Genomic DNA, 10,070 nt, shown 5'->3' with positions numbered 1-10,070 from the left:
TGCAATCCAAACTCTAAAAAATAATCCTAAAGCTGAAGCACCGCGTACAAATTCAGCAAAATCAGGGGCACGGCTTAAGCAAGTTAGTCAATTGGCTAAGGCCACCCACAACCCCAAAAACTTCTTAAAAAGAAAATTAGTGATGGTCTTTTATTAAGAAATAAATGCCCTTAAATCCTCTAAGAAATCATATTGATATTTTAATTATTTAGAAAATAATATTAATTACAAGGCCCCCAAGAAGGGCTTTTCTAAAAAGGATAAAAAGACTTTAAAGAAATAAAAACATCTAGTAATACTATTTTTGATTAATTAATATAAAATATAATTAACGTTATAAGTTTATATAAGAGAAAAAGAATTGTTAGTGTAATTGAGAAAAAAACTAAATGAAGATCAGCAAAAGAACTTACAATGGTTAGTGCATAATTATATAACTAAGAAAACTTAAAACTTTTTGGTATTTATGTTTAACGTAATAATTTATTACCCTATTATATCAAAATAAATAAATTAATTAATAACCTTCTAAATCGTACTTTGCCTTTGTTGGCCTCTATTAATTATAGATAAATAATATTTACAGTCATGAAATATATAAATAATGTATAATTAATTTTTTTAAGAGATTAAATACAAAATTTAAATAATTTTTTTTTTTAATGTCTTCAATTTCCATACGGTAAAAATGATTATCGGAGTTTAATGTCTTCAATTTCCATACGGCAAAAATGATAACTCCAGAACCATATTATGTATGGGGTCCACCTGTATGCATGAATTTCTTGATATCGAAGAAAAAGCTACCAAATAGGACCTCTCGTGGGCAGCAAGATTTTAAGTTCCCGGGTCCTACTCTCGTTCACATTAACTCACTGAATAAGTCATCCCCCAACCTGCCAGTACTACAAATAGCTTTAGTTTTCGTTTATTTTTAGAAAATATTTTATCTCATCACATTTTATTTCATCTCATTATTATAATTTTTTAAATTTTTTATATAAAATAAAATAAATAATTTAATTTTTTTAAATTTTAAAATAAAAATAATATTAAAAAATATATTTTAATAATATTTTATTTAATTTTTAACTTTAATTTTAACTCATCTCATCTCAAAAAATCATGAACGCTTAAACCCCTTCCATTGCCAATATATGATCGACATCATCAGTACTGCACACTCATTCCAACATATCTCTCTCTACTTGCTTTCTACGTGCGACAGATCAATAGAAATGGCGAAGTCACCAGAGGAAGAGCACCCTAGGAAAGCCTTTGGATGGGCAGCCAGAGATACTTCTGGGGTCCTCTCTCCCTTCAAATTCTCTAGAAGGTACTCTTTCTCGATCTACATGCATGATCAATTTGTTGAAGCCAAACATAAACGAAATCGGATAATTTTCTCATGACAAATGTTCTTGGCCAAAAGCATTTTCATGTCCACAACAGGAATATTATCAAATCGCAAAAATTCTTATTTTGTATATTCTGAATCGCAGGGCAACTGGAGACAAGGACGTAACGTTCAGAGTTCTTTATTGTGGGATATGCCACTCGGATCTTCACATGCTGAAGAATGATTGGGGCTATACCGCCTACCCACTCGTCCCTGGGTATGTTCTCTTGCAATCCTCACATGTTTTTATAGGAACTGAGCGGCCTAAAACAAAGTCAACACAAACTTATCGCTTTTGATGCACAAAGTAATTATTTTTATTTTCCTGAAAAGGAAACAACATTGATTCGATGATATTGGTAATTAATGTGTCTCTAATTTCTTCACCGGCGCCATTTTTCCGTTTGCCTGCTGAAATTCTGTCGATGTCTACACAGTGAATGGATTTGACTTCCGAGTCCTTTTTGCCAAATTCATACTAAAATCATGTTAACTGAACTGCATGGTGCAGGCATGAGATTGTGGGTGTAGTGACAGAGGTGGGGAGCAAGGTAGAAACCTTCAAAGTTGGAGACAAGGTTGGCGTAGGCTGCATGGTTGGAGCCTGTCATTCGTGCAACAACTGCGCAAACAACCTTGAGAATTACTGCCCAAAATCGATCCTCACCTATGGATTCAAGTACCATGATGGAACCATCACATATGGAGGCTACTCTGATATCATGGTCGCGGACGAGCACTTTGTGATCCGTATTCCGGACAATCTGCCACTTGATGCCTGTGCCCCTCTCCTATGTTCCGGGATCACCGTCTACAGCCCCATGAAATTTTATGGGCTTGATAAACCTGGTATGCAAGTGGGTGTGGTTGGCCTTGGTGGGCTAGGCCATGTGGCTGTGAAATTTGCAAAAGCTATGGGGGCTAAGGTGACAGTGATCAGTACCTCGGCAAAGAAGAAGAAAGAAGCCTTGGAAAGCCTTGGTGCGGATTCGTTTTTGGTGAGCAGTGACCAAGATGAGATGCAGGTACGTGCAGAGTTGCTAACAATGTTAACAATTTACTGAGCCATGACAATTTATTGGTGTCTAACTTCATCAATAATTAATCAATTTTTATAGGCTGCCCAGGGAAAATTGGATGGAATCATTGATACGGTCTCTGCAATGCACCCTCTCGTGCCTTTAATTGGCCTGTTGAAGTTAAATGGAAAGCTTGTCTTGGTTGGTGCACCAGAGAAGCCGCTTGAGCTACCGGTCTTTCCTTTAATCATGGGTAAGCATGTAATTAGAGGATTCGAAGTTTCGTGCAATGTGAAATATTGGAGACAGTAATCCATGAGACATTGATATGCTTGCTCTGTTTTTCATATTTTCTTTTTATTGTACGTTTTTTGTTAGTAGCTTCTAATTATGGTTGCTAGTATATATGCATTTCCCCCGAAAGATCGTGTATTGATGAGAATTTTGGATTGACAGGAAGGAAGACAGTGGCTGGTAGTCTTATTGGAGGCATCAAGGAGACGCAAGAAATGATTGATTTTGCAGCCAAACACAACATTACATCCGACATTGAGGTTATTCCAATGGATTACGTGAACACTGCCATGGAGCGCCTCCAGAAAGCAGATGTCAAATACAGATTTGTCATTGACATTGGGAACACATTGAAGTCCAACTCTTGAACTTGGTTAACTTCTGTTACGAGTGTGTGCTATATACTTTGTTACAGGATAGACCTTTTTAATTTCTTAATTTACTTTACTTCGAATTGTTAGAGATATATTAGGTTTGAGTCATTGGCGGTACTTGAGTTATATTTTAATAAAACCGTCTCTCCTAATGTATTTTCCATACTTTTTTCTTTTTTTCAGCAAATAATAGATTCATTCCAAAAATAGAAACTGTTCCATACAACAGGAAAACAAAAGAAACCAATACAGAAAGCTAGTAATGTACATTTTAAGAAGGTGGGTCTTTTCCACTATGGAAGTCTAGCAAACAGATTGGGGTTTTGATGAGTGGGATATTTCTAAACTCTAGGTTGGAATGAGCCCATTGCGAAATGGAATGCGCACATCGATTCTAGAATCGATGTATCTTTACAACTCTCCATGCTTGAAGATCTTTAAGTAGAAATCTAGTATCTCTAGCAATCCCTTCAATTTCCCAATTAATAGCCTTGTGAGGATTATTGATTGTATTTAGGGAGTCGTCTTCAGGAATAACTTTGTTGATCTTCCTTGCATGTGCTTTTTGAACCCCTACAAGGCAGCTATTGCTTCCCCTATATTTGGATCAGTGCTCCAATTGTGGTGTGCTACAACAAATTGTATTGTACCTAGACTATTTCTGCACACTGCTGTTGAGGTTCTCCTCTTAGTTCTGATTGCCACATCAAAAGTAATAGAGAGAGTATCCTCATTCAGGTGGACTCCAATTTGGATTTGATTCTATGGACTTCATTTCCCAGGCTCTGTCATGTTCTCTATAAAGATCCAAAGTTTTTTTTATGAAGTAATCAACTGTATGGTTTGCAATGTTGTGAGTGATCTGGTTCCTAAAAAGCCATAAGTTGTCCATAGCTATTATAGAGAAGAGCTGAAAAATTATGAGTTTCAAAACCAGGGATCCGTAATGTGTCATAGGGGTTTAGGATGATATTGATCCAATTCTTGATTCCATTTTGTTTGAAGCAAGTTATGTCAAGTGGCCATAGGGCATGTCTCCACAAAATTCTAGAGAAAAAACAATTGAGGAATAGATGATCCAGGCTTTCATTCTCCATATGACAGAGAGGACGAAGAACTTGATCCTCAGTTAGTGCAATACAGTAATTGAGAGATAGACTAGTAGGAGGGATTTCATTGAACACTTTCCATAGGAAAAGTTTCAGTCGATCTTGCAGTTTGAGAGACCACAATTTTTTCCAGACAGGGACATCTGATGTGTTTGTATTTGTGTTCAAAGCTAAAGTAGCATAAGCTGACTTAACACTATATTTACCAGAAGAGTGGTGTTTCCATTTGGGCAAATCCATGATATTTTGAAATTGGTAGTGAGTAAGACGAATGTTTTGTATATCTATGGTAGTAGCAATTGCGAATAGAGTATTCAAAAGAAGGGTGTTCCATCTCCTAGGATTTTCTAGTGTTAGTTCAGCAACTCTAAGATCTGGATTTTGATGAGTACTTGGACTTTGAGGTGTAGGAAGTGGAGGATGTAAGCAAGGGAGCCAAGGGGTTAGACCACACATGAGTAGCATCTCCATTATTAATCCGAATGATAACACTTGACAAGATGAAGTCTTTTTGTTTTATCAGACTTTTCCAGAACCTTGAATCTGAAGCTTTGGCCATGACACTCATCCAGTCGTTATTTGTCATATATTTATGCAAAAAAGCTGTTTTCCAGACACTTGTTTCATTGCTGATAAGATGCCAGACTAATTTGCCCAGAAGAGCTCCGTTGAATTGAGGAGTGAGTCTGATTCCTAAACCCCCCATGGACTTAGGTTTACAAATGGAAGACAAAGACTTGGGGGTATATTTATGTTTCTTGTGATTATCGAACCCCCACCAAAATCTCATCAATACTCTATCAACTTTTTTTGCCATGTTAGCAGGAATCAGAGTTGTAGTCATGGTGTAGGAAGGTATTTTGCTTAATGCAATCACTTGTTGTCCTCCCTGCTTGAGAGTGAAGCTTTGATTTCCACTGTTCAAGCTTTTCCTGAATTCTAGTCAAGATATCATTGAGGTGTGATTGCATTGGACTTCCAAAGTTTAGAGGCAATCCTAGGTATTTAATCTTAGAGGGGGATATCTTGAATTGGAGGATATTCCTTATATCTCTTTTGACTTCTTGCCTATTGTTTTTGTTGAACTGGATGAAGGACTTGGAGGTATTGATTTTTTGCCCCGATCAATCTGAATAATTATTAAGAGTTCTAGCAAGGGTTGAAGCAGTGTTGCAGTTAGCAAGTCCAAAGAGAATTAAATCATCTGCAAATAACAGATGGGAGAAAGAAGGCCCATTCCTATAGATATTGATTCCTTTTATAGACTCAATTTGTTCCTGTCTTAGTAGCAACCTAGAGAGAACTTTTGAACCAAGTATAAAAAGGAAAGGGGAGAGAGGGTCTCCCTACCTGAATCCTCTTGAGGGATGGAAAAACCCATGGGGGATGCCATTAATCACTACAGGATATGAGATTGTTGTGATGCTCTCCTTGATCCAATGAATCCATGTTTGATTAAAGCCAATACATTTGAAGATGTTTAGAATGAAGTTTCATTCCATAAAGTCGAATATTTTTTCCATGTCTATTTTGATCGCCATAAGTCCTTTTCTACCTTGTTTTTTCCTCAATACATGAAAGACTTTCTTGAGCAAGGATGATATTTTCTTGAATAACTTGTGCATAACACCCTTTAGCCTATTCGCTAGAATTTTAGCAATGATTTTATAACTTACATTCGAGAGGCTAATGGGTCTATATTGATGAACTGTGCTAGGGGAACTATTCTTGGGAATCAGAACAATATATGTATGGTTCATCTCTTTAAGCAACTTGCTATCAATGAAAAAACTCTTTATGGCTTGAATCAAATCCTCTTTGACAATATCCCCAATATTGTTTGTAGAAAAACCCAATGAACTTGTCTAGACCAGGAGCCTTTGAAGAAGATATTTGCTTGATGGTATTCAGAATTTCCTTCTCCGATGGAATCTAGCAAAGAATATCATTATCATGATTTGTTATTGTCTCTTGGAAAAGGTTGTCCAAATTTCCAGGATAAGTTGGATTAGAAGAATGAAACATATTCTGGAAGTGATTAAGAAACATGGACTGAATATTCAGAGGGTTGGAATCCCATTGATTGGAATCATTCTTCAGACAATTGATCTCATTTTTCCTTCTTCTAATAGTAGCCGACATGTGGAAGAACCTAGTGTTCAAATCAGTTGTTGTCAACTATTGAATTCTTGATTTTTGTTTCCACAAGGATTCCTCTCTTCTAAGGTATTCATTAAGACAATCTTTGATTGAGTCCTCTTGGGAAAGAGAATTATTGGGTGGGTCCTGTTGTTGAACTTGACTAAGCAACTCAGTGAGACTCTTTATACTGGTTTGAATGTGACCAAAGTGCTTAGCATTCCAGACTTTAATAGCTTTTTTCACTATTTTGAGTTTTTGGGTCAATATAAAGAAAGGAGTGCCAGACACCTCAACAGACCAGACTCATCTCTTGACCAGAATTCCTCAAATTTGAATGGTCTTTTGACTTTGGTCTTTCCTTTAGTGAATAGTAGAATAGGCGAGTGATCTAAGTTACGAATGGGACGATTGAATAATCTGGAATTAGGATTGAGCATAGTCTATTGTGAGTTGGAGATGGCACAGTCTAGTCTTTCCTTAATTCTACCTCTTCCCTGTCCATTATTAGTCCATGTGAATTTAGGATCACAGTAGCCTAAATCTGCAAACCCATTGTCATTCATAAAACTCTAAAACCCAGAGGGAGAAGATGAAGAAGCAAATGGCCTACCCCTTGACTTTTCTTTTTGGTTCAAGAGAGAATTAAAATCCCCAATACCCAAAATAGGACCCGGGTAGCTATTGACTATAGAGGAAAGCAAATTCCAAAAGCTCAATTTTTGAGTGTGTTGCGTAGGACAGCAGACTAATAATAGGAGCCATGGCATATAAATAGGATCCGAGTACACAATTACAACAATAACATTACTAGAAATGAAGATTGGTTCTATATCCAAATCTAGGCGCCACATTAACAAAAGGCCACCCTTTTACCCTACACTAGGCACACTTACAGACAAGGAAAAGCTTAAAGTATTTACAACACCAGTGATATTGTTATCCTGCAAAAAAGTCTCTGATATAAAGACCACATCAGGTTGGTGAGACCTAATGTGGGTCCCCAAGCTTCTTTTTGCAGCAGGTCGGGCCAGGCCTCTGTAGTTCCATGAGAGGATCCTCATATATCATCGTGGGGTAGATAAGGCCCTGCCTCCTCACCCAATTGGACTTTTGGAGTAATAAGATCTGGGGAAGATTGATAGAGTTTACCGCCTGTGTTGAAGACTTTATTCTTTATGTATGGATGGAATCTTCCCATGTTGCTTCTTCGTTTCGTTTCCACTTTTTTTTTTTCCTCCTTCTTAACCTTCTGAAGATATGTAGTAAGTGACAGATTGTCTTCTTGAGCTAGATCATCCTCGGGTTGTATGTTGAGATCGCCATTAACTACATCAGATGGTTTTGTTGGGTCCAAGATTGCTAGGTTTGCTCTCTTTTTTGGGGGGATATCATTTACTGCATCATATGGTTCTGTTGGACCCATGTTGAGATCATCCTTTGTGATATGTTCTTGTATTTTGGTGTCGATCTTGTCTTTTTTATGTACAATTATACAAAGATTTTTGGACCAAATAAACATCAATGTTTGATATTTGAAACCTACAACTCGTTATGGCGTTCCGATCGAACGTGCAAAATAAATCTTGTATTATGTTTGATATTCAATTACATCTTCCAAAGAAGCAAGTCAACCGTGCAAAATCTCAGTATAATTAATCTAAGACACTAGTATAATTAATCTACTTTTAATCTAAGACACCACAAAATCTCAAAATAAATGTCTTCCAAAGAACCAAGTCAGCTGTGCAAAAAAAAAAAAAAAAAGAGAGAGAGAAAAACTACTAAATAAAATTCTTCAATAACCAAAGTATTCTCTTTGTACATAATCCACTATGCTCACATAGCCTTACACATACTTCCTATTCTTGATTCTTAGCTAAAACATTTGAAAATATTGTGGAGATAAGGGATGAGTTATCATCAATTCCAAAAATAGAGATCCGGAAAATATATACTAGTATGTATTTACATAGTGCATAATGCAGAATAAAATATTCGTAGTTTCATAATGCAGAACAAAACGTTTTTAGTTTCATAATGCAAAACAAAACATGTTATCAAAATATCAAAGCGATAGTTTTAGAAGTATTCATAAACAAAAGTCCTTTGACATAATATAACTGAAATTATCATATCATATCAGAGGATCATATTAGAACATATGTCATGTTTAACCCCCGTGGTAGGGTTGTGCACGTTTGCAGTTAGCTAAGCAGAACATTTCGCTACTTTTTCATCAATGTGTGCACTCAAAACAGAGACCACTATTGCATCTCGTGGCGAGGCCTTCAATTGTATCCCATGGCAAGGCTGGAGGCTACTATTATGTCCCGTGGCGGGGCCAGAGGCCACTATTGTATCCAATGGCAGGGCCAAAAATCAGAGCAAAATAGAAATATTGGTACCAATACATTAACAGAATCAGAAATATCAGAATCATAACCATAAAACATAAAACATATTTGCTTAACAGTATGACAACCTAAACCATAACACATTCACCAAAAAGTTAATATCCCAAACAAGCATGCCACTAACTTTAGTAATGAACCCCAAACCAACACAAAACCCACTTCATTAACAAGATCCCACAACCCAAGCTACATATTCAGCATGCATAAATTACTCACAACATCTAAAGAAATTTACTACCTCATAAAAATTAGTCCATCCTCCTTGTATTTGCTTAACCATTTACCTCTAACCTACTTTTATTTATAAACTCATTCCAACAATTGAAACAACCACAATTACTAGTCAAAATAGTCACACATAAAAGTCCAAACAACCATACTCATAAACCCAAATAGCCACCTATCAACCCAACAAATCACATATCAACCCAAACAATCCAACTCTCAACCTCGGCAGCCAACAACTCAACTCAAACAGCAGTACAATCCAAGTCTCCTCCATTCACAACTCTACAAATTTGAGACTTCTGAGATATCAAACAACAACTCAACAAGAAATAACACCATTTATAGATTCTACCATTCAAACATAACTCATTTAAAATCTTAGCAATTTCCAAACATTCATATCACACACATAACAACGTAAAAAATGCGCCTAATATTCTGAATATTGTAACTAATCACATGCGATGACCCTGTGGAATTAGAGAGCGAAATGACGTTGGTCTAGGGCGTTAGAGGCGTCTTTGGCGACACTTCGAGTAGGGTTATGCAATGTCACGACCTCCATTGGTCTGGCACTAATAGATGAACATAAATTTTAAATTTTGAAAGAGTAAGAATAATGAATGATAGAAAACCATCAAGGGCAGAAACTCCAAACAGGGCATAGAGAAACTCACCAACATTAGCGGTGTCAAGCGGTATTGGCAACGGAGCCCACAGACAGAGGCGGTGTCTTACTAACTATACTGTGAAAAATGGCACTAGGACAGCAAAATGCGTGCACCATGAGAAAGAAATAGAGAGGGGAAGAGAGAGAGAGAGAGCGGCAGTTGGAAAGAGGAAAAATCCGATGAAGGGTCAAGTGGCTGCTTACAGACACGACGGGGCAACCAAAACTGGCGTTGGACAGTAGCGACGCACCACGGGTTGGTACCCTACAATGGTGAATTTGTGAATGAGAATTTGTGGGGCACACAGAGACAGAGAAGGGACAGAGGACATGAGGGAGATGGAGTTACCGTTGTGGCCATGTGCAGTGGTGTACTACAGCTGGAGCAATGACAGTGGTGGCTGGTCTGTGTTCTCTTGTC

At 37.1% G+C, this 10,070-nt stretch overlaps 1 protein-coding gene across 1 annotated transcript; it reads left to right on the top strand.

Annotated features, from left to right (window-relative positions):
* The first annotated feature begins 1,131 nt into the window (after nucleotides 1-1,131).
* Nucleotides 1,132-3,247, top strand: LOC109003645 (probable mannitol dehydrogenase). The gene is made up of 5 exons (XM_018981880.2): nucleotides 1,132-1,336; nucleotides 1,503-1,616; nucleotides 1,911-2,424; nucleotides 2,518-2,671; nucleotides 2,875-3,247. The coding sequence occupies exons 1-5, from the start codon at nucleotides 1,158-1,160 to the stop codon at nucleotides 3,078-3,080; spliced, it is 1,167 nt and encodes a 388-aa protein (XP_018837425.2). The 5' UTR covers nucleotides 1,132-1,157; the 3' UTR covers nucleotides 3,081-3,247.
* Nucleotides 3,248-10,070: the final 6,823 nt, after the last annotated feature.

Source organism: Juglans regia, chromosome 8, assembly GCF_001411555.2.
Source record: "Juglans regia cultivar Chandler chromosome 8, Walnut 2.0, whole genome shotgun sequence".
Taxonomy (NCBI): Eukaryota; Viridiplantae; Streptophyta; class Magnoliopsida; order Fagales; family Juglandaceae; genus Juglans; species Juglans regia.
This window is presented reverse-complemented; position numbering and strand designations above follow the sequence as displayed.